The sequence below is a fragment of the Apteryx mantelli genome, chromosome 7 (assembly GCF_036417845.1).
Source record: "Apteryx mantelli isolate bAptMan1 chromosome 7, bAptMan1.hap1, whole genome shotgun sequence".
Taxonomy (NCBI): domain Eukaryota; kingdom Metazoa; phylum Chordata; class Aves; order Apterygiformes; family Apterygidae; genus Apteryx; species Apteryx mantelli.
The window spans coordinates 11,147,182-11,172,611 of record NC_089984.1 but is presented as its reverse complement, the minus strand read 5'-3'; the positions used below and the strand labels follow the sequence as shown (position 1 = coordinate 11,172,611).

The 25,430-nt window shown below is 43.8% G+C and overlaps 1 protein-coding gene across 5 annotated transcripts in view; it reads left to right on the top strand.

Moving 5' to 3' along the window:
- The window catches only part of PHYHIPL (phytanoyl-CoA 2-hydroxylase interacting protein like), a 133,947-nt gene that overhangs the window by 70,081 nt on the left and 38,436 nt on the right, over window positions 1-25,430 (top strand). Inside the window, exon 1 of one of the 5 annotated variants that reach the window (XM_013955923.2) lies at window positions 23,144-23,333. The exons of the other annotated variants lie outside the window; for them this stretch is intronic. Within the exon in view, the coding sequence (XP_013811377.1) occupies window positions 23,228-23,333 (106 nt within the window). The 5' untranslated portion in view covers window positions 23,144-23,227. Of the gene's footprint in view, window positions 1-23,143; window positions 23,334-25,430 lie in introns of those variants that run through there. 5 annotated transcript variants of the gene reach the window in all.

Sequence of the window (25,430 nt, the reverse complement as noted above, 5' to 3'; positions counted from 1 at the left end):
GAAAGATCTTGTCTTTATGCTTTCCTTCCCGTCAAAGAGAGCTTAGACATAAGGGAGTAGAGCGCTCATATTTTTTCTAGTTTTGAATATTCGCAGCGTAGAGGGAGGATAAAAGTAGTAGTCTATTGGTCAAGATGTCCTTTTCTGGTTTTAAAATAATTTTTCTCCTCACACTAGTAGCAGGCTTTTTCTTCTCAAACACTGTTTATTTTCTGCCTCATTTATTTATCTCTGTGGCAGAACAACACGGTCCCACAAATGGCTAAACATCGTCCAGTCTGTGGTTTTAGCAGCAGTGGAGCGTCAAAGACAACCTTTGTAGCATCAAGGTCTGAGTGAGAATATTTATCCCAGTCGCGTAACATTCCTTTTGACCGTTTCGCTGATACCAGCAAACTTCCATATTCCTACAAGAAATAGGGAATAAGGATACGGACAATAGCTGGTGTACAGAAAGTAGCCCAGCTTGCTGTGGCCTATTTACCACTGGCCGCTCATGGATCTCCTCCAGAGCTGTCGAGAAGGCTCCGGACAAGCCGGTGTTTATGCGGCTGCGGTACAATGGGAGCAGTGGCACAGAAAGGCTGCTGGGCTCCTGCCAAAGGGCCCCACAAAGGCAGCCAGATCATCCCTCTGCAACGCGAAGGCGACGGGGGAAGCCTGCTTGCTCAGCCTCCTCCTCCTCCTCCTCCTCCTCCTCCTCCTCTCCCCTGCTCACCCTCCCCGCCTTGGGCACCCGGGAGCATCCGTAGCGAGAGGGGGGTCACCAGGAGTGCTGGGTGCGAGGGGATTTGGGGGAGCAGAGCACCTTCAGGGTGCGGACCTCCTGCCTGCGTGCCTTTGGGAAGGATTGCTGGCGTCCCAGCTCCTGTACTGCCCCTTCGCTTCAGGTGTCTGGTGTTCGGTGTTTGGCTGGTGGCCACAGTGGGCAGGACCGTTCCCGGCATTAGGCCCCAAGACCAGTTGCAGGAAAACCTCCCTTCTCCAGGCTGGAGCGAGGGAGCTGCGGGAGGAGCAGTGGGAGGGGAGCGCCGAGCCCGCTGCGAGGGAAGGGCCCAGGGAGAAGTTGCCATCTCCAAGGCGAGTGGAGGCAGCTCCTCCAGCAAGGATCCAGCCGGTCGCCCTGTGCACGAGGTATGGGGGCCTGGGGCAGGACCCTTGGAACGAGGGAGGAAAGCAAAGCGCGGCCAGGGTTATAAAAAAGAGCCGAGGAACTAGGAAAGAAGGTGACAAAGAGAGCAGAGGAACCAAAATTCAGGCGCTTGGAAGAATATAACTCTCGGTCTGCAGGGAAAATGTGATGCAGTGAGAGGGTCAGTTGTGCAGGCAGTCGGGAATAGTGATGCAGTGGGGGGCAGGAGGGAAATATCGCAGAATGAGTGCCTCGATGCAATGCCTGGGCACGCAGTGCCTGAGGGATTTGAGTGAGAATGCCCACTTTGTACGCGCAAATATGTTTTCTTTCAGTTTTTACTCTGCTGACACAAGAATGTTTGTCTGGATCCCACATGTCTCTAGGGTTTAACAACATAAAATTGCACCCTCCTACACTGCCAAGCTTCTTCTAAGCTGTGAAGCTGGAAAGCTACCTAAAACCACCTTTCAAACTCCAAAGTTTTCCTTGTTTGGAATTACTGACTTGGGGGGGAGGGTAAATGTACGTGATTTGGGAAGACGATCTAACAGATGGTGTCATCTTCTGGAGGGAAGGTTAGACCTGCTCTTTAGCATGTGATAAAGCTCAAATACGATTTCTTCTCTCGGACTTGAATGCCTTTGGATCCCAGATGCTCAAGGATAAAGGTTTTCTTGTTTGTTTGTTGCTTGTTTTCTGAGTAGGGCTTTATTTATTTATATATGTGCAGAATGATCTATTCTACTGTGTGGGTTATCAGACTATTTTGGCCCGTAGTACGGGAAATTGGTGCTTTTACTGTACAGCTGAAGTGTTTCTGTTTTCAGTCTCCTTAGGATTGTAAAGCCCACAGGGGTAGTGGTACACTGCAAAATGAAAAGTAAATAGTACTTGGTTTTATTAATGTCTCAAACACCTCCACACTTCCGTGTGTCGAGGTTATGCGTATAACCTTCCCTTTCCATGAATCCCATTTGGGTCGGAATGCTGGAATTTACTGACTTTTTTTTCAATTTAAATCCTTATTGGAAAGCTAGATACGTAGGGTATTAAGTTCCAGCTGTCCTTATTTTGATACAAGATTTACTGTTTGATTGAGAAAACTTGTTCAAAATAGTTCTATGTATGTCATGGCAGAGTACTTTTTATATGAAATGCTTTTTTACAGTATTTCCCTATTGATATTGCTCCTAAAATTTGTTTTGATATTGGAATACGTGGTGGAGACAGCCAGCCAATGCCGGCCATGCCTTAAGTCTTATCCTGTCATGGCCAAATGCACAAAACCTACGAAAAGATACATAAGATAGGCTCTTCGCTCTGGGGGCGCTGGGGCACCGGGCTGCCTCCCCGCTTGCGGCAGAGACCTGTACCTGCACCTTCCCCAGTCTGTGTTGGCAGCCTGCTATTAAAATACTGCCGCTCCTACTGAGTCTGCTGATCATGCGCTTTCCAGAGCAGTATTTCATGACTTTGGTTTGCAGAAGGTGGGATTTTCTGTTCTGAGTTTTGGAGGAGGGGAATGCTGCGGTTTGGTTTTTTTCTACAGATATAAATTTCAAGCTCTTGGGGTTAAGGGATAGGGTGGAGGAAATATTTTACTTCTTTATGCTTATGACAATAACTATGAATGTAAATAGCCACATTATTGAATTTTATTGAAAATGTCTTATTAGGGAATGTGCAAGTCATTAACTTTTCAATAAGAAAGTATAAATGGCCCTTCTTGATATTTGCATGTGAAACTATAAAACTTAATTTGCTATGAATAGAAATGCATTTTTGTTGGTGATAATAACATAAGCAATTTAATGAATCATTTTGGTTTGAAATACTGCAGTCATTTTTTTTTTGCACCACCTTACATCCGCAAATTCTTTCATAAAAGACTGTATGATTTCGTGAATGTAAAAATAAAAACACGGGTGATGTTAGGTGGGTGGAATGGTGTTATGCATCCACACTTTAGAAGAGGTTTGGAGGGTGAATAAGTACCATTACTACTGGATAGAAAATTTTATTCACCTCACTAGCTACTAGCCGCTTTTACTATTGGCTTGGTTAGGGTATTTTCAGTGAATTTGTGTTAGAGTTTCTTGGTGTTAACAAATATGCATGCTCTGTGGTTCGTGTACATGCTAGCAGCAAGATATTAGTGGAGCATCCATAAAGAAATAAAAATGAGGAATTGATTAATTCAGGATATTTTCATAAGTCCTGAAGATAAGTGTCAGTTTATATCATCTTACTAAATCTAGTGTGGTCATCTTCAGTGAAATGGATTCAAAGACTAAGCAAGCGTTACATGTTTTGAGTTTGCTCCAGTTCTATGTAAGTTGCCATTTGCTTCTTCTGCAAATGAACGTTTTTTGAAGCTTCACAAACAATTTTTTGAAAACTCTCAGTGTTGCTGGCTCTTTAAAATGGTGTTGTTTCAGTTGTTGAGATCATGATTTTTTTTTTATTATAGAGGACTTCCTACTGAGGGAACATCCATGGCATAAGTATAGCACCTGGAGCTCTGGAAGTTGTTCAGAATTAATAGTTATGCAGAGTTGCATCTCAGAAGAGTAGTAGGGTGGACTGAGGCACAGAAAGAAGGTCCTTTGAAAAAGGTAAAGAAAGAAGTGGAGGCACAGCCAGCACAGAAACAAATGTCACGGCAGAACAGAAACAGAACATGACTAGAAGACAGAAACCTAATGCCAGAAGATTTTTTTCCCTGTAGAATAATTTAGTGAATCTTTGTGTCAGAGTTGTAAGAGATCCACTAAAGGAAATCTTCTGGGAAGAAATAGTTGTAGAAACATGCCCTGCTGAGGTCCAGTACCATACTATTCCAGTAGAATAGTCTTTGTTGTTTAACTCAAATAGTTATGAAACGTATCAAAGTCATATGAAACAGGGATGATTCCCTTACTGCTAACACAATAATTTTAATGTCCTTCTTATTTCTAGTGAAAAAATATTGGAAGTAACTTAAGTGCTCCTCTTCTAAGGATGCACATATATATAGCATGTAGAAAACAGACCTCATGCTAACAAAATACTGTCACATGCACTTGACAGCAGCAGGCCCACAGGCTTGAGCAGCAGGCCTTAAGGCTTGAGTCAGCTGAGAAAACGTGGTACAGTGAGCATTACACCATTTTGGTGTGTATAATTCAATGCATGAATTTTTTGTATTGTTATCGCACTATTTCACTATGTGCTAGATTTCAAGAAAGCAATTTTACGTATGCAATATTTTGAACACCCATGAAGGCCTGCTGACATTTGCTGGGATTACACATAAAATCCTGCCATGGATGCAGCGAATACTAAGCTTGATTCTCCAAAAGGCTAGTCATGTGTTCACATATGAAAAGAGATTTATTGAGTGCAATGTTAACAGCTACCATATTGCTGTACTCCCACATCAACGCAAATGTTGGCAAAAGCTACTGTGCCAGCTGCCCACTTACACACTCTAGTGGCACCTTTGCTATTTCTCACATCCACAAATTGCCATTCTCATCCAATTAATGCTCAAATGCTGTTTTCTTTTCCCTGCCTCGCTTATTTAACAGAATGTATCCATCAGAAAAGAAAAGATGAAGTCACAGTGGTCTGTCTGTCAACCAAAAAGTTGCCAAGTTAAGACTTTTTCAATGTCAGAAAACATCCTGGAGTGGTCTGTGGGGAACATTGTGAAGGAGAGCCAAGGATCAGCATAAACAGTGAGGGGATTAAACCTGATTTAAAATGAGCTCTTGTGTTCAGTACGTAGAGCAGACATCTATACCTATAGCTACCATGGAACAAAACTCTTCTTGCAACGTATACTGATCCCACTTCTGATCCTGCCCAAAGACTGGGTTTTTGCCATGGCAGGTGGACGACACGCTGTTTAGCTCAGTGCAGGAGCACAGAATGACAGCAGACTCCCCGCAGCATAGTGCTTCTTTGTACAAGATACGGTGATTTCAATAATCAGCATTCGTATCTAAACTGCACACACAGGTTTTGCTCTTTTGCCCACAGAGTGAGCTCCTCCAGACCATGATGATATGTTCACCATCAGTGAAAGCATGCGAGATGCATTCCCCTCTTGAGTGCAGAGAAATGGAGACAGTGACAATCATTTATGATGGCTTTTCATCTCTAGAAGTATTTTTCTCAGACCTAAAATAGTCTCTGCCTGCTGACCTCCAAAATATGCTGAGAGGGCATTTATTTATGGGATCTGCTGACAAAGCAGCTTTTGAGGAGCACCTTAGAAAGGGGAGTTGGGAAGTTTCGTGTTGTACTTTATGAGAAGGCATGCAAAGACTTGGATGAGTGTCCCTTTTTATTTTTAAATACGTTTACATGATTTTATTAATGGAGTTACATTTCTTTAAAAAAGAAAAACCTTAGCTTGGTCCATGCCATTTCTGTGCATGTGCAATCACTTTCCTCTGTCTGTGAAGCTTCATTTTGATTATCAGAAGTGATTTAATACTCTATAGGCCTGTAATGTGCAAGAGGCATGTAAAGATTGTACTGTGGTGGTGGTGATTGTCAAAACATGAGGGAAAAAAACTCATGATTTTTGATGAACTTGCTTTCAGAACTCTACGGCCACTTCAGTACTTTGAAATAGACCTCTGACAGAACATCGACCTGTATCTAAATGACATACGTGACAACATGTCTCCAAAATACCAACAACAGTACCGTTCTTGTCTGGAGTTTGTTTCCTAAGTCTAGAAGGGTTCTTCTAGAGTGTCGTTAGTTGAATGCTTTAAGACTTCTGATGTTGTAATCCATTGCTGCCCAGTATTTTTTTATTCTCAATAGGACATTTACTGGAGAGATGAAGAATGAGTTGGCCATAGGTAATTCTTTCAGTAGTTCTCGGTGTACACCTGCAGCTGGGGGAAACTATTTACTGTGTAGAAATCTGGAGGTTTTCTACGTTGTGATGGTATTTGTCAGCTTTCCCTTCTGCGCTGGTCTGCACATTTTGGTGTATTGTCATTTCAGGGACGTCTTTGAATAGTTTAGAAGCAAAGTCTAAAACCAGACATCTGGATGTACATCTCTCAAAGCAGGGGGTCTTTTACTGGTCAGACTCTTTGATAATTTCATTCCTTTACTTAATTCAGTTGCACATAAAGCATTCCTCCAGACTGTTACCAAATTGTGTTTGCAGTTTTGATGCATATTAGGTTGGAATTACTTGAGATAGATTGTGTCATAACAGATATAAGCTAATTATTCTAATTAACTTTGAAATACAGTGACATGAAGTTACAGGTGTCATTTTAGAATGTCTTTCTGCAAAAACTGTTTATGCTGTTCTGCTGAGGCTAATTGGGCTGAATTCTTCTGTTTCAACCAGTATATTGAAGTTAATAAACTTACTTGCTGTCACTAGGAAGAACATAATCTCCATCTCAGGGGATTTTGTAGGAGATATTCCACTTTTCCTTACTTGGCAATGGTGCTATATATAAATATATAAATATTTGTATTATATGTGTCATGCTGTTAGGCAAATGAATTAAAAAGAATTAATAAGGACAGCACAGCACAAGAGGGTTGGGAGGGGGAGAATGAAAACTGTGACTTCAGTGTAGAAGGAAAAGAAAAATTTTTTAAAAGCAGAGAAAAACTATTACTTCAGAATTCTAATAAGCCGTATTAGTGACTCTTAAAATAATAATGTCTGCTGGGACACGTATAGAGGAGCACTAAGAAAGATCAGCTATCCAGTGACTGCCAAATGATACTGCTCTGCAGCCACTTGCCTCCAACACAAATAGCTCAGCTACATTTAAGTATTCTTACTGGAGGCAATCAATCACATATGAAACAGAGCAGTCATAAATAAGGTCTCCCATTCATATACTTTCAGTTATTTTTGCAACTAAGCTATACTTATGTCCAAAAGAAATATTTGGATAACTGAATGTCTCCCTCTTAGAAGAAAGTGAGGAAAAAAACAGTGCAAATTGTCAGCATAGGTCAAGAAATAATCGAGATGCAGAGTTCAGTGCCAGGATGCATTTCTTCTTCAGAACCAAAGCATTACCACCCTGTGCAACCTTTCTGAAGATATTGGAGCCTTAGGCTTAAGTACCTACATGTCACAGTGAATAAAGAGATCTAGACAGCCAACTTATTGCTCATGATGGAAGACAATGCATCAAGTGGAAGGAGTAAGATCACTATAGGAATATTCTAAAAATGCACAGATAGTTTAAGGGAAGTTGTTAATAGAAAAGATGTCTATGAGCAGAAAGGTAGCCCCTCGACGTTCCTCACGGCTCTGTGTTTCTCAGTGTGAAAACTGAGGGCGAAATGCCTAGGAACATTGTTTGCCACAATGTCTGCCGCACAAAGAAGGCTTATTTGGGAAATTTCAGTCAAGTGTCTATCTGTATACTGTGGAGCTGCCAGCCTGTCTGAAGGAGTCTACCTAAATTATGTTGAACTCAGTTACATATATAGCACCAGGGAGACACACAGCCAGATTCACTCTGTCCTATGTTTCCTTGCCAGGCAAAGGACAGCAGGGTAGGAGACTTGTACCACTAATGTGTGAAACAAGGGCGCTAAACAACAGAACCGCAGAGTTCAGTAGGGCCAATGTAATCAGCCACTGTGGTAACATATCTGGTCACATTGGGTAATTTGGTAGTAAATATGTGAAAGTCTCATTTTATATATTCTTAATTGACTGAATTTAGTCAGATGATCAATATATCATTACTACTTTTCCCCTCATGAAATAAGAACATATAGTAAATCCTCCCTTTTTTTGTCTGTGGAGGCCCTTCCTTTCCCTCTTGTGGGCCACTTTCTCTGTCTTATATTTCATACCTACTCTGCAGGGCTTAAGAGAAGACAGGTACAAGTACTGTGTATGGATTTCTTCTGCCTTTGATATTTCATTGTAAATGCAGCCAATATTGGGAGCTTTAATGTTTTTTTTTTTTCCTTGAGTTTGGCATTGACCTTATCACCAAGGAAATGCAAACCTACGGTTGTTTTGTGTTTTAAGGACAAATTACTGTAAACAGAAACAAAAATTGACAAGTTCATGATAAAGTACTCATGTTTAGGCCATGTTCTCAATTTGAGGGGCTGATAGTCAAGCATGAAACACATTTTAACATTAACTAATTTCAGAATTATAGCTTTTTGAGTAGAAAAAGCAGACCTGAATCCTTTAGTTTATTACTTAGTGTAGTGACAAGGCAGAGGTGAAATTTCCTGATTTGCTTCTATCCTTATGAATATAGTCTTTTCCTTTAAATTACTCCAAATCATTCACTGAATAATTTGCATAACATTCCAGTTTCTGTGCGAGTCTTATCACTGGCAAATTTGTTCATTAGATTGTATACAAAAGGCAAACATAGAAGGGACTCTGAACACAGCTGAACTGGATTCATACAAAAGTTTGAGCAAATATATATATATATATTTAAAGTATTTTCTCAGTTCTCTTAAGACCTGATTCAAATCTCATCTAAAATCAGTGAAAAAACTCCTAGGAGCCATCACTCACTGAGTTCTGTAAATCTGTGAGCCTTCCATTCCTCTTGCACAGAAGTAACGACATGGCGGGACGGGTGCCCTCCTGATTTTGATGTGGTTTCTGTATGTATGAAACTTACTGAAATCATCCCACATCACTACAAACAACCCCCGCCCATGAACATTTTTAATCTCTCTGGGATGTACAGGTCTTGCATGTGTTGGCTTTTTTGCCAATTTATCTGCATGCCATCTTCTCAAAGCTTGAAGTATGATACATGATAGAGCAAAGCAAGATAAAGAGCAGACAGTAATAAATATGCATGAAAAGGGGAAAAGAGCCTCTCCCCATTTTCCATCCATTCTGCCATTCTTGCTTCTTCTTTCCCCTTCTCTTTTTCTTTTCTTCATGCTCTCCTCTCTCTGCCATCAAGATTTTCAATGTTTGAAAGTCAGTCCGTCTGTCTTTCCATACTATGAGCATGAGTTATAAGGAATGAACAATAATGAATGAATGCAGCACTCTTTCTCAGTGGCAAACAGAAATATGCTTACAGCAGGAGCTGCTGATGCAGCGCACAAAGAGACTGTAGACTGAGTAGCACGGCACAGCTTCATAAATCAGCATGCAAAAAAATTGTCTGGCAGCGTGTGTCATCAGGTGATGTAGCTGGTTAGGAGGGACTGCGCTCATTTTCTTCCAACCGAGTCCACCCTAGAAGCAACCCATTTGCAATCTCTAGACTCCAGGTTTTGGAGATTTTTGTTTAGTTTTGGTTTGGTTTTACTTAGGATTAAAACATACTTGCTTAGTTACTTGCCATTTCATACACTGAACATCTGGTTAGCTAAATACCTGGTACTGGGTTATCGTGTAGGATTCTGTGGCAAAGTGCAAGTCTTTTATAAGTTTCTTGCATATATTTAAAAGAGGGTGAATTTTATTTCTGTTGGCCTTTCATCAGCTTTGGATGCTCAGAAAAGATGTTTGGTAAGGCCGTACCCCTAACCACACTGAGGTCTAGCTCCCTTGCTGTTTTTTTGTTCAGATTCTGCACTTTACACGTGTTCTTTCTTAGTTCTTACGTAATGAGATTGTGTAAGAGAAGAATGTAATTTACAAAATCACGTACCATATTAGGCAGCAACTGCCATCAGTGGATCCTTATTAGCTGCCTGGAGCAAAAAGGAGACACGTGGCTGTACATTTGGAAGCTGGTTATTTACGATACTCATCAATGCTTGCTGCTGGTCATGGGCACATGTCAGCAAAGGTCATTTTGCAGTGCTGAAAATCAAATCAAGCTTGACCTGGACAGTCCTGAAACGATCGATACATGGTGCTGGAACGATGTGAGCGCGTGGAGTCGTTCCCCCCACCAGCCTCCTGCTGCTCAGGGATGCCACGGACCCAGAGCTACGCCAGCCCGCGAGCGCGTGAGCGCGAGCAGGGTGTGCTCGGTCTGAGTGTGCATTTCAAGCTGACCTCCTTGTACCCCCAACGGTGGTGCTCTCTTGGTGTGCCTGTGATTTGCCCTCAGGGAGAGAAGCATGGTCCGTGTGTGGCTGCTTAGCAGGGCCCTGCATCCCTGCTGTGTACTCTCTGAAAATGGGGCTGGTTACCCTTGCCACCTGTCGTTCTTCCTTTTTCTCTTTCCCTCAGAAACCCCTGATAAGCAGAGAGAGCCTGCAAGAGAAAAGCCCCTTGGGGAGGAGAGAGGCAGAGGAGGAAGCAGCGCCAGAGCACAAGGGGCTCCTGTGCCTTCATCCCAGACTGGGAAAGCTCAGCATCGAGAGGTGGCCTCGTGGCTCTGACAGTGCTGCTGTAGTTGCTGGGTTGCGTGGAAGGGAACAACCTGTCGTGGCCTTGCATTCATAAGTTTACCCAAATGTGGCTTCCTCTGCTTAGCTCCCACAAGAGGAAAAAGAGTACAGAGAGCTGCTTCCTCACCCCTTCCCTCCCCCTGCACTTGCGCTCGGCTCAGGAGGAACATTACCTTCCCCTTTTATTTGAGAAGTGCTGGCAAGCACAGCGTTACAGCCCGCTGCATGCAGTGCCTTGGCATCGGAAGCGGTCAGCTGCTTCCCTGCTCCCGTTTGCTTGTCGGCGTGTGGCAGAGGGCAGGGCAGAAAGGGAAGCAATGCTACAGTTATGAACTGAAGCAGAGCGAGTGTTGTGTACCCATAGCACTTTTCATTGCTCCAGCCCAGCCTGACAGCGTTTGCCTGCTCTTTAGTTTACAAGTATAACATGTGTGGTAGTGTTATCTTTGAAATACAAGAGTGCTTTGTAAGGGCTACCAATACTGCTGATAGTAATGACAGGAGAAAATAATTTTTTTCTTCTTTCTTCTGTTTTCTTCTCCTCCTTTATAGTCTCTAAAAGGGTGTATGCAGAACAGCCTTCCATCTATTTGTCCCTTTTCCCAAACTCCCCTGCAAGGAGGAGGCCACAGCAATAATCTTTTGGCAACAAGAATGTTGGAGTGAATTGGGGTTTATTATGGACTGAACAGCAAAATGTACTGCTGTGTTTCACCTGCGCAGGAAGTGATCTTTTTATTTAAAGGCAGTTGCTGCAACAGCAGAAGTGTTTGTGACTATGGTTTTTGTTTTTTGCTTTTTCGACCCTTCTCCTTCTCCCCCTTTACTAGTTCTCCTTGAAGTTGTGGCATGAGATCAGGGGAGCTTAAGAGCTTAAGTGACTTCTCAGTGTATCATCATTTCAAGATGAATAAGCGTTCATGAAGAGAGCCTGAGGGAAGGGAATTGATGTAATATTTGAATGCCCTGACTTTATAATTCATAGGAAGCTCTTGGCAGGAGCGTGCCCAGTGCAGACAACTTTGCCTTAGGGTTCAGATGCAGTAATAAGACTCCCTGGCTAGTCAAGGGGGAGGAAAAGGAGAAAACTTAAAGCAATGAAAGAAGTTATTTGTGATCATTGTTGTAGCAAAGCTTCTGCTCCTGTGGCCTGTGGAACCACAGCATGATATGCTGGAGGATTGACCCCATTCCCAGTTGCCAGCCTTGCAACTGCTCGTGGGATTGCAGCCTTGGTTTGGGAACAACCGAGGGGCTTTGGGGAACAGCGAGGAGAGGCAGCTGGCTGCTCTGCGCAGCTGTGTTTTGAGATGAGCAGTCTTCTGTTGAGGTCAGTGAGAGTTTGACAGTATAGGGTGTTCAGAGCACTGTCTCTAGAGAGGGTAGAGAAGTCCAAAATGAGAAAATAAGAATAATACCATGCAGTCTCTCTAAAATCAGTTGCATGATCTATTTCAGCCGAGATATATTTGTCCCTAATGTTTTTTTCCCAGCAAGGTTGAAGAATGAAGTTTTACTCCAAGATGCATTCACAATCTGCAGAAAGCTTGCATAATGTTTTCATTTAGATAGTGCTGTCAAGCAGTCATTTTAATAAGTGCTGAAAACCCCAAACCAACTAATCCCACTGCTTGCTCCTATTTCTGTATTGGCACTCCTGGCAGCGCCTAGGCATTTGCTTTCCGCAATGAAACAGCCGCACATTGGGAGTGAGCATCTTTGCCTAAACTGTCTTCTATTTAATATTGCTTGCTGATAACAACTGTTCTCATACGTTCTAGATGGCACAGTTTCAAATACTGTGGCACTGTGCACCAAAATAAAACCAAGACCCAGACAGCTTGGTTTGCCTCATGTTAGCCATGATGCTCACGCACATTGTTTTATCTTAGATCATATTTTTTCCAAGTTTTAATTAAGAAAGCAGTTTTGAGGTACTTGGCCATGCGGAGCAGCCTCTGCTTTCACAGCTCCTTTCACAGCTGGGCTTCCCAAATGTGTGTCTCATTTTTCAGTAAATATCCCTTATTCCTAAGCATGGGAAGAAGTATAAAAAACATCTCCTTGGAGCACCTTCCTGTTTGTTTTTTTTTTTCCCCTGAATTATTTGCTGTCACATTTACACCAGACATTACTGCTACTGTGCTGGAAGCAGGCAAGTTTGCTTGCAATTCAGGTAGAGGCCAGTCACATGCATTTTGGTGTTTGTGATAGCCCTGTTATTAACTCCTGAGGACAGGAGACCTAATGGTCAAGCTATAGATAGTCTGAGGGCATAATATGTGCTGATCTCATTAACCCCTGGACTTAGCTTGATTTATACTTCATATCCTCTGCCTGGTTTAGAGTGATACATTACTCAACTTCCAGAAAGAACCAAACCACTGGCTAGATGATAAAAAGTGGTGGCAGAGCATTTTTGCTCAGGCCTCAAACTCTGCAGAGAAAGGAGGGTTTGGATCCGATTTAGTGCCACTGGCACTCATTTCTATAGCACTGTTAGTTCTCAGTAAGGCAAATGTGAGTAGTTCTCAGTTGGTGCTAAAGATTTCAGTTTTCCACTTCTCCTTAGGCTCACTCAGTGCCATATCTGTTTTTTCTGAATAACATCACTAGAGTAAGTTGTATGAATGTAAACACGCAGGTAGTAATAAGAAGTTTCTATAGTTTTGGCTGTAAGGGGGCATTTGGCTCAGCTCCCAAAATGCACACAGATTTCAGTACTATCTTAATACCAGGGCTAACTCATTCCTGGCAGGAGCTGTTTGGTAGTACAAAGATTAAGGATTTTTCTCTGCTCAGTTTTTGTATGACATTAAGCTGTATCAATTTCGATGTGGGAATAATTAGGCTGGTGCAACCTCTAAATCAGTTTGATGGAGCTAAAGCTGTAAAATGTTTAAAAGGGTAGCGACTGTTCTAAACATTCAAGAAAATAAACTATAGCAGCGTAGCTATTGCCCACCCTGAATGGTAGGACTAATCTAAATGATAGTGTTTACGCTACAAAACTCTGTATGGCTCCAAGTTACATGATTGCTTTTGCTGCTCTGCTGGTTCTGCTGTTCTAAAGTTTCCACTCACTTATATGCACTAATTCATATCTGCACGGCATGACAAGGAGTATGTTATGAGACTGATAAAATCCATGGAGACAGCTTTCCTGTCTAGCGGCAGCTACTGTAAATAGTCATGCTAAGGACAAGACAACAGAAAATTTAATTTCACTAAAAAAAAAACCCTCAACACAAAAAGCAATTCTTTGCTTTTTTGCTATTCTCTATCCCATTTCCCCTCTCCACCCCAGAAATGACCAGGTGGATGTCATGTGTTTGAACCTAAAAAAGTACTGCCAGTGGCTAAATTGAATTTATGTGGAGATATGTTAATCAGAAGTTGGCGTTGAGATAGATGGAAGTAGGTGAGGTTGGACTGAAGATGGAGGAAAATAAGAAAGGAAAGAAGCAAGAAGAATACTGATGTAAACAGGGAAAAATAGGGAAGGAATTGTAGTAAATCAGGTAAAAGTAGCTCATACAAGTTATTAGGTTAGTAGATAGCGTGGATGAAAAAGTGGATATTAGAGAAAAAGGATATACAGAGGATGGGCTTTTGGTGCGAGTTCAGCAGGTCACAGATAAGCAGCAGTCAGACAAGTCCCCAAACGGACCCACGTTGCATTGCACCAGAGCCACTGTCAAACCTCTGTCATCGGGCAGCAGCTGTGCCAGGATAAATGCCCACGTGTTCGGCTCGGCAGCCAGCACCGTCGCTGGGAGCGTGTCGTGTGCATTCAGCCCCCTGAGCTTTGGCCGTGGAGGTGAGGGAACTACGAAGGGCTTGTGCTAGCCTAGGAGAGGCAGTTTTGCTGTATTTGTTGCTGTTCTCATTTCTTATTACAAAACATCTTGTAGATTATCAGAAGTGGCTGTTACAAACACCTACCTATAAGAATAATTTAGGGGACATTCACAAAGACTAACTTGAGCCTTGGGATGCTTGTGTCCCTCAGCTTCCCATAGAAACAAGAGAAAGCGATCCCTTTGGGGCAACTCAGAGCACCTACACTGAGCTCCTGCTGAGATGCTCTGTTGAGGAGGTTTCCACTCCTCACTGACTAAGGAACGATCCTGCTGCAAATAACCTCCTTAGGCTGACGGTGGCCTTTGCAACTATCCTCCTGTGCATCCTAGTTTAAGAACCAGGAATAGTGAAGTAGTCAATAACAAATTTTGCAGTCACTTCAGTGATTTTCAGGGCTCACAGAATTCCACAATTTCTCCACTGACTCTAAGTGCTCGGGGCAGGAACTGCATGTGAAGAGCAATTGGAGATCTATAAGGTTTGCTGTAGTATCAATAAATAGTATACTACAGGACTACCATATTTTCAGAACACAAGTAATGGTGATAGGAAACTATTCAGAGCAAAACATGGTTTAATTAGAATGCTTCTGAATGCTATTAACAAAACACGGCTATAAATTATTGGTGTCCTTATTGTCTGTTTGTATACTCTATCTAATCTGTTATGTGCTCATATATGGGTGCTGAAGTGGGCATACATTCCTATCAGAGCAAACCATGTAAGACATGGCTCTCATTCTGTGTCTAATGTATTTCCTGTGAAATTGTAATTGTGGAGCTGTGAAATAATCAAGACAGTATAAGAGCTTGGAGTAAGTGACTATGAGTCAAATGAGTGAAATTTAAGACTAGCCTCAGTGCACAATACATCTAGGCTCGGAGCCAAGGAGAAGGAATGTCTGGGTGTTCCTCCTCTCATTCATTTTACATAATTTTCCTTCTGTTTCCTTAGCAGTTAATTAGCTGCGTTCGTGGTAGCAGTGGGGGATAAGACAATGGTGTCATTCCCGTCTCGCCACGTCCCCTCACTCATAGCAGATCTCGATAGTACAAAAGCCGGCAGGCAGCAACATTAATCTAGAATGCTCGTCTTCCGTGCTGTTGTTTTTGGAGATACACCAGTGATCCTGTCCAGGTGTAACAATGCAGTGCCAGCGGGATTTGCTCTCTAGCTTTGATTTAAGCCTTTACGCAATCTCCTTGAATAAATTTGGCCAAGCATCTTTGGCACAAAGATGAACCCCTGACTTCTTTGACTCCCAAGCTATGTCTGAAAATCCCAGCTCATTTGCTTAAATGTGTAGCCTTGGCAGGCAGGCTTACTTCTATGTGAAGTCTGCGCAACCAGCAGTAATTACAGCTAGGATGGTTCTTCTAAAGCAAACTGGTATTTGTTAGCTATTGGGATGCAGACGCAAAATCCTAACTCAGAATGCTGCCCTAGGAAAACTGAGACACATATAATAAACATTAAAAAAGCTGCAAATATTCTCACTTTCTTCACAAATGTAATTCTATATGCAACTTAAAATTCTATAGTTATAAGAAAACTAGATCAGTAGGTGACACTGAAGAACTAGTCACTTAAATTTTTCTTTACTCACTTTATGTAACACTGAACTGTACCTCCTTCCTGGCTGCCTTTAAAGAGTATTGATATCATCAAATGAAAGGATATGCTATTATGAGGAAAATCTACACACAGGATCATTCCAGAGAGTAAAAACAGCCTTTGTGGGAAGGGGAAGGGCAGTGGGAAAGGCTCTATATGGTACTGTAATGGAAAGCCAGCAGGAATGTGTCTTGTTCCAAAGAAAATTGGAAACATCGAAGAGAGGAACTGGTCACTGTGGGCTACTTAAGCAAGCAGAAGTAAAATATGAACTGCACTAGAAACAGAAAACTGGAGGGCCACCAAAACAGGTTTCTCTAATCCAAGTTTTTGTGCACATGAGAAAACCAGGGACAGCAAGAGGATACACTGAAGCAGTTGCCAAAATTGATATGAAGAGACTGTATTACAAGTCCTGAAGGCACAGTACAGCAAAATGACTTGACCAAGAAAGTATTAATTGTAATTAATTTGTAATAAGGAGATACATTTTGGAAACAGGTCATATTCCCACTAAAATTAATGGAACTTTTGCCATGAAGTTTATTGGGAAGGGGATTAAACTTTGAATAATAGCTTGGTTAAGAAATCATTGATGTAATTGTGAACTGCTGGGAAAAAGTAACTAAGAAATACATGCTGAAATATCATCACTTGAACAAATACATCTGAGGTGTCCCTTTGGGTATTTATAGAACTGATGGAACAGCTAGTTGTTAAAAAAAATCACAGGGAATTGAGGAGGTATCAGGAGACTAGTAAAGTGTCAGCATGTCACAAGTCTTTAAAAATTGAATTAAGAGTAACTATGGAAACTATTATCTTATGAGTGTGGTTCCAGACTGAAAGAAGTAGTATAAATATTAAAGCAGAAGGAGCAAATGTATTCTTATGGAGGTGAATAGTATAATAGACCCAGATATGACACGGGTGTACTATAATAAACTAAGCCAGACAAATTAGAAAGCTTCTCTCCCCCACCTTTTTTTTTTTTTTTAAAGAGAAAGCCAGAAAATTGGTAGAACACAGAGTAACATCAAGACTTTAGAAAGGCATTTGATGCTGTGCCACATAGTATCTTAAGAGAAATACTGCATCAAGTCAGCTTGGGCTGAAATTCATTTAAATGAACTAGAGGCCGTCCACTGAACAGCAGACAGCAAGTAATTCTAAATGGCAGTCAGCATTGTCAAGGATAAACAGTCAGTAGTACCTATAAAGGTCAAGGTATGGTCTGATTTTTATAAGCTATCTGGAGGATAAAGCACTAATTAATTGTGAAAATTATACTGAAGTAGGAAGAATGACTAACAGTGTAGAGTAGATAGGAAATATAAAAGGTTCTAGATGTTCTCTAGGGATACTGTGAATTTAATAAAGTAAGGCTTAACTTAAAGAAAAGCAAATTAATAAATGATAATGCTAAGCATCAACAGTACTTTGTGTCCATTAGGCAATAAATAAATTTTATAAAGCCACACATACATTATTTTTTTCTGTGAAAGAATTTGTCTTTCTTAAATGCTTATTCAGCCTTTATAAAGCAGATTGGAACACTGAAATTTAAAAAGCAGCAGCATAAATAGCATAAATGGAATACTAATTAGCTTGATATCTTTCTGTCTCTGAGAGGAATATTTTCTTTTAATTGTTTATGTTGCTCACAGTAGGGTGGAAGTTGCATGTCCAGATTGATACAGCTGGAGGGCTCCATATTTTGAAGTGTTTATTGTGAACAGGGGGCTGCATGAAGGCTTAGATACTAGGACACTTCTTTGATCATACTGGGTCAGACCAAAGATCTACCTAGCCCAGTATCTTATCTTCAGCATTGGCTGTAAATGGATGTTTAGAGAAGATTAAGAGCAGGGCAAGCACATAAGACACTCCCCAGGAACTCTCTCCCAGATTGTAACCGTTTTCAGCTCAGGGACTGTGAATCACAGGTGGATTTTCTGTCTTTATTAGCTCTAAAAGATTCTTTTCCCTGAACTTGTCCAGCCTATTCTAGAACCAATGTAAACTCTCAGCATCCAGAGCATCCTTTGACAAGGAGTCCTACAAGCCTAATGTCCATTGTGTGAAGTACCCCCTCCTTCTGTTTGCTTTGAACCTGGCTGGTATTAACTGCATTTGACACCTTATTCTTCTACTGGGAGGCTTGGCAAATGGTCAAACTTTCGCTACCCTTCTTGTGCTACTCGTGCCTTAGTGAATCTCAATCCTATCTCCCCTCAGCTGCCTCTCTCTCAGACCGACTGTCTCTTTACCCAAGTAGTTTACTAACTTTTCCTCATACGAAAGCCATTCTGTGCCATACTATACAAAAATCCATGGATTCATGAGTCGGTTTCCAGGCACCTGAAGTCAAAAGATTACCTCAGAACTGTATCTTTTACTTTTTAAAGTACATTTTATGGCCTTGCAAGAAAAACCTGAATGCATGAACTGAATGCTCAGAAGGTTTCATTTCAGCACTTGCAGAGAAGGAAAGATGTTTTGAGCTGTATGAGCTGTTGTATACATATCACTGGAGAGTTCCCAGGAACAGCAAGGGCTTCCCAGCATCACCACTAGCATCAGAGGGGAAAACAGCAGAGAGTCCCTTTCCAAGTGAGCTGCAGTCTGGCTGCTGGACTGCTGTGTCAGGGGGCTGCTGCAGTGGTTACCTTTGTGGAGGCGGCAGGAGAGGGAGAAAGGACTCACTGCTGCTCTGCCTTGGGATTTCCTGGAGAAAAAAGGGGGATCTGTGCCACTGCCCTGCCTGTCTGAGCATGTGTGGAGGCTCTCGCTATGCTCTGTGAGACAAAGCAGCAGAGAGGGTCCCGGTGAGACACTGTGCCCAGGGCTCTGTCATACATCGATGCCTATCTCAGTGTAGAAAAGGTAGCTATGTCATACTGCGTATTAAGTGTATACAGTCGCGGCTTTCACTGAAGGGTCTTAAATGTCTTTTTGTGTTCCTGTCACTAGCGTGTGGATTTTACCTCAGTCCTGTAGTATTTCAAGAATATCTTGCACACAATCCTTGGCGAGTATGTGCCTTTGCATGCTGAAACACTGCGACGTCCACTAAAGACAAAGAATAACTGTGAAATTGTAAAGCATTTTTTCCATGAAACTTCAGGACCTAATTGCTAACCGTAGTTAATGTTCCTTTTAGGACTAACCCAAAATGGTGAGTACTGTTTGTGACACTTTGATATTTCTGTCCTTTAATGTTTTGCTTTTGTCCACAAAAGTGACATACTAGTAGAAAAGGAAAGGCTGCCTTTTCTTCCCCTTTTTTTGTCTCCTGAAAGCCATGTTTGTAGCTTTTCTGTCTTCTGCTTCCGCAGTCCACTGAGCAATAACATAAGTCTTTTCATTCCCAAGTGGAAAGGAAGACCTGGAACTCTGGGTCTTGCTGAAGTCTGAGAAAGGAGGTCTCTTTTTTAGCTTGTAAATAAAAACCTGCTAGCGTGAAAAGCAAAAGTGTTTTCAAATTGGAACAATGCAGTTGCCTTACTGCTCTGAGCTGTGCTCTGCTGCTGGGTGGCACTTTCCCCAAAATTACTAGGGAAAGTGCTAACAGAACAGAACTTGGTGATGTTGTGTGTTTGTATGTGGGGAGGAAGGGTACCGCAGTACCTTTTCCTCTTGCTTTCTAGGGCTTGAATGAGGTTTGACTTTTAGAAAAGAAGCCACACGCCCTCCTCCCTAGCTGGATGGGTGTCTGCCTGTCTGCTTTAACTCGTAGCCCTATAGCGAGATCTCTGTGACCCCCCGGGGGGCTGCGAATGCCAGGCTAAGATGTGAGAGCTGAGATTGTTGAAGCTAGCCTGGAAAGAGGTGTGTGTCAAAGCTCATGTTTCCTAATGCATGTAATGTGCTAGAAAATGCTGTTTCACCCTGCTCATGTGAAGTTGCAATAAATAACAGATATATTTGTATTGAACTACAGAAACTGGTAAAACCCTATTTATCTACAGGTTAGCTAGGCTGCTGCTCTTTGCAAGCTTTTGCAGTCCTAAGCACATGGCACTGTTGTCTCTAATATTGTGTTGCCATTGGCAGACTTCCCATTACATAATGTTGACCCATATTTGTGATACGTGACATTTTTGCTAAACGCTGTCAGGGATAATCTGTCGCAGAATAAATTTACTGATTATATGGTGAGACTTTGTCGTCTTTTAGCACAGATGTAACTTGTGCCTCAGGTAATGCTATTCCTTTTCAAGAAGACAAACAGAGTACAGTTCTTTCAGGTGACAGGAACACTAGGAGATTATTGTGTGCTCTGAGACTATGAAATGTCTAGGACTAAATTCATCGTAGAGTGATTGCAGTATAGTAATCGAATCATATCTGGGAGTAATTTGAGCTTTAAAAAGTGCTTAGGCCTGGCTCAGGTGATGGGAATAGCTATTGGCTGAAGAAAGCATGTCTGAAGTGTGACTCTGCAAAATGCTGTCGCAGGCAGGTCTAGGTAGCTTGTTTCATGCTTTAGAAAAGCAGAGCTGTGGAATAGGTTTCTCTGCTGTACTGTTGCTTAGAAGCTTGCCAGTATTTGTGGACTAACCGGTCTTTTGTTCAGAAAATCGTAATGGTTTGCGGAGATAAACAGATATGCATAAGCCAGAGGTTATTGCTGAAAGGCAGCTGAAAAATGAGAGGCCTTGGAGGAACTGAAACACCCCCAAAGATGACTGCATTCAAAGCTCTCTGCAAAATTTATCTGTTCTTGGAAAATCTTATTTTAGTAGCATAAAATAAAAAGTAGAGGAAAGAAAGGGGTATAAGACAGAAGCAGAGAAACGAAAATGGGAATTCAATCAGTATGCAAGCACAGGGTTTGCTTCAAATGGAGTTTATATAATGTTGTAGCAAATAAGTAATATGACTGTTTGAGCTGCTGAAACGTCTATCACTATTGTGGAAAGGAGTGAACGTGGAACATAAGGCTGAGAGACTAAATACACCATCTTCAAAGAAGGAAATTCTCCAGTCTTATGTAGGAGATGATTGTGTGCTAAGAACAGTTGCATATAGAGTAGGAAGGTTTTGCTTCTGTGTATGGAATGAATATGCTTGTCAGAGCCAAAATTAAAACCTGATGAATGCAGTCTCACCCACTTTCATTTCTTCCCTCTCAGATTATACATTTGTCCTCATTCTGTCTATGCATTCATTCATATGTTCCTCTTCCTTCCCACCTCTCCCTCATTGACTCACACTCTCCCTCAGTGTTTCTTATTGCTTCCTTTTCATTTGCTCTTCCTTTTGGTTTCCTTCCACTCATTGCGTTTTTCCTCTGCCTGACCCCTCTGCACACACTTTGCTTTGAGGATGAAAAAAGCAGCAGAGAGACAAAGAGGAGGAAAAAAATAAAAGATGAGAGAGGAAAGGAGGGAGGGGGTGAAGGGGAGGCAGTGCAGGAGGAGAGCTCGGCCTTGAACTTTCTCCCCATGCAGCACTGCAGCTCTGGGAAGATGCATCTGCTCCTTTCTCCCAGGCAGCAGCACTTGGCAGTGGCTTTGTGAAAGATAACGCCAGAGCTCATTTCCTCAGATTAGTGTCCCTAGAAACCATCACACTGAATAGGATAATCCTGGAGCCCAGCAGAAAGCCTGGTGACGAGCGTTTGGCCGTGCGTGGGGCTTGCTAACGCTGCTGACCGGTGCGGCCCTCGGGGAGGGGACTGGGTCACTTCTGGGACTCCCAGATGGGTAACAGGAGCTTTCGGACCTCTTCAACCTCGCTGGCGTTGACCAGGAGACGTTACTGTCTGAATGTTGTTTGGGGCCTGTGTGCAACGAACTGGTGTTTCTCATCTTTTCGATGTCTCAAAAACGCTGGCCAAGCAGTGCCCATTCGGTTCAGTGAAACTGCAGAAAGGTGCTAGGATGTTTATTGCCACGTGGCGTAGGCAATGGACTGAGGCTGGTTGATCTGCAGACAGGTAATCCCATCCGAGCACCACTAACCTGATCCCAAAGTGGATCTGTAAACTGGAAAAAACATGCTGTGTCCCCGAGCCCCCTTTTCCTTCGTCTGCGCGAGGTTCTCGGATGAGGGGGCAGCCGAACTGCTGCAAGTGGCGCAGTGCTGTGAAAGTTTGAACCTCTTTTCCTATTGCTTTTTGATGAATTTTGCTTCTCCTTCCAACCCAATTCTTGTTCCTGAAGCCATTATCTGAGATGGAATTGCTTCTCTCTGCCAAGAGGACTTATTTCTAGCAAAAGATGGATAAAATTACCATTGGTACGCTGCAGGTTGTTTTCCCTTCCCACAAAAAGATCTTGTAGTAAGGGAAAAGAGTGGAGGGAATATAGCCAGCAACTACTAATTCTTGTATCTTGTCCCGCAATACTGTTTTTGTTGCAAAGCTTCTTTTGTTGCATCGGTTTAGCAATGAGTGGTATTTCATTCTTTAAATTCTTGCGTAATTGAAGGCTCAGGGTGAATGCGTATGGCAGCTGCGGTTTAGTGCGACGGATGCGCCGTGGTTTCGCGTGCGCGTGTTCGATAGCCGTGGGCTCTCCCGCGCTGACGCTGCCCTCCTCGGGCTGAAGAGCCACCTCGCGAGCAGCCGCAGGACGGGAGACCAGTGCTGGGCACGACACGCGTCGAAACGTGCGAGAGCCATGTCCGCAGCTGGCTCGGGGAGGCCCAAATTCGATGCAGTTATTTATTTTTATTTACTTTTTGTCGCGGGCAGGGGTGGCGGACGGGGACGGCACCCGCCGCTCACGGCCGGCGCGTTTCCCCCCCCGCCCCCCGCGCGAGGGCCGCGCCTCGGGGGCGCCCGGCTCCCGCCTCGCGCCGACCGTTACTAACGGTCGCGGCGGTGACGAGGCGCGCGGGGCCGGTGCGCGCGCGCGCGCGGGCCGGCGGCCGTTGGGCTGCGAGGGGCGGCGGCGGGCGGCTCGGAGGAGGCGGGGGCCGGGCCGGCGGCGGGAGGGGGGCTCGGCGGGCCGCGGTGCCGCTCGCCGCCGCCGTTACATAAGGGGAGGCGGGGGAGGGGAGCGGCCCGAGCCGCCGCTTTGCCTTGGCGGCGGCCCCTTTAAATGCGGAGCCTGGGGTGTGATGAGTGCGCGCCTCTCTGCTGCCCCCTCCCCGCCTCACTGCAGTGACAAATCCGCTCCCCGCCCGCCTCCGCCGAGCCGCGCCGCGCCGCGCCGAGCCGAGCCGAGCCGGGCGGCGCCAGGGAAGCGCTGCCGCGCGGCTCCGCACCGCCGCGCAGCCGGCCAGCCCCGGCCCCAGCCCCAACCCAGCCCCGGCCCGGCGAGGGGCGCGATGGAGGCTCCGCGCCTGGCGCACACCATGAGCAGCCCCACCAGCCCCTGCGAGGAGGTGATCAAGAACCTGAGCCTGGAGGCGATTCAGCTCTGCGATCGGGACGGTAAGTCCGGCCTCGGCCAGGCTAATCCCTGCAGACGCAAGACGCTGCAGCCGCTGCCCGCTGCCCTCGCGGGTGCTGATGCAAGTTAATCCCCGCGGCGTGTGGCCCTTTGTTATCCCCCGTGCACGGGTAGGTGCGAGCGTCCCCCCACCGCTGCCGCCGCCACCCTCCTGCCACCGAGAACAAAAGGAAAAGAGCAGGTTGCACCTTGCCGGCGGGAGGCAGGGAAACCCGCCGCGCCCCGAGCCGTGCGGCTGCCCCTGATGAGGCTCCGGGCGAGCCTGCCGCGCAGCCCTGCCCCTCGCCAGCGATGGCCGCGGTGGGTTTCGCTCCGGGAGAGGCGGCAGGGCCCGCTAGGGCAAGCTCTGCGGGGAGAGCCCGCACCTAGAGACGGGGCAGCGGCCGCGGGGGGCTTTTGTTAGCCGAGCTCCTTTGTGCGGGAGGGCAGCGCCGGGGCCGCGGCCGCTGCCTGCCGCGGGCTCGCCGCGAAACTTGTGCTCGGTCCCCGGCGTTGCCTTCCCGGCGCGGCGCGGCGGCTTCAGCACCGCGGACAGCGGCGGCGGCGGCGGCGCAGCCCCGGGCACGGGCGCGGGGACGGGCACGGGCACGGGCAGGCGGCGGCCGACGCTGCCCTGCAAGGCGCCGTTAGCCCGTCGGACAGAGCAGGTTTAAAGTGCGGGTGCGGACGCGAAGGATTATCTGAGCTGAAGTAACTAGAGACGTTTCAGGTCGTGACGAGGGGCAGTCAAAACAGGTAACGCGCTTAGAACAACACTGAAAGCCGACTACGGTCGGTAAGGGTAGTATCATTCATGCACAAGAATGACTGGCTTCAAAAGGAAATAGCAGACAAAACGGAAGACAGAAGCTCACATTCAGAAAATCAGGGATTATTTTCTTGCAGGCTGGCATTGCATTTGTGCTCATATACTGAATTATTCTCGTTTTCCCATTTGACATTGAGACACACACACACACACATAAAAAGCTTCACACTTATTTATGCTATGTGCTTTGTGCGTGGAATGTATTACCTGGTAAACACGCTAAAGAATCGGGATGTTATGTCAGTGAATGGTATGGCTGCATTAATAGAACTGTTTCCTTGACACAAATATATTTTTGGAGTGTAACTATTGTAGGTAATGGTTATAGAACAAGTCAGTCCCGCTTTCTCAATTGTTTTTTTACAAATCAGTTGTGGTGAAATATTTCACAACAGATTTCTTACCTAAGTAGACTTAATGATCTCAATGCTGAATTTTTGTAGGCTCTTTATTTTTGTTGAAATAGTCAAGAAATTGAGAAGGCATTGAAAACTCTTTTCAGTAATTATTTTTATAGCAGTATTAGAAATTCTTTGTATTTGATTGTTTTAATGTTTGTTTTAAGGTAGAATATTCACTTGCATCCACTCATGCCTAACTCACTGCTAAGAAAAACTGCACTGTATTTATAGTAAAGGTTAGACCATTGTTTTGTCAAAATATTTTCTTATGCATGTTTCATTTTTTATTTATACTATATAGAAAATAAATCATGTAATCCTTAATATTTGTCTAATCCAAGTAATTCTAGTAATTCTACTCCATGTTAACTGCTGCAGATTTTATTTGGTTCAACATACTGTAGGTAAGCACTGCTCAGTTTCTATGGAATAGTGTCAAACAGACAAGAAAATGGAAAAACTTACTATTTTTAATTTAAATTCCCATATACATAGATGTCATTGTAAAACAACAACTTTCTCTCCTGTAGATCAGGCTTTACCAACTAATTTTCATGCACAGTAAGCCACTACCATACAGGTCATTGCTTCCCACAATACACGACTGAATTTCTGAAAGAGCACCTATACTGGGTATATAAAATATGTAACTCAGTACCTAATTTGGCAAAAGATGGCACTTGAGCGTACTTCAGTATTTCCTACAGGTGGCACTTATGTATCAAAAAGCGTGTTTTAATGGGAACCTAAAAACAAATAGGAAAGGATTTGGGCAGTAATCTTTCTAGGTAAGCATGCAAATGCAAGATGGTTAGACCCCTAATTGCATACATGTGTTTAGTGCATTTATATTATAAATACTTACGATT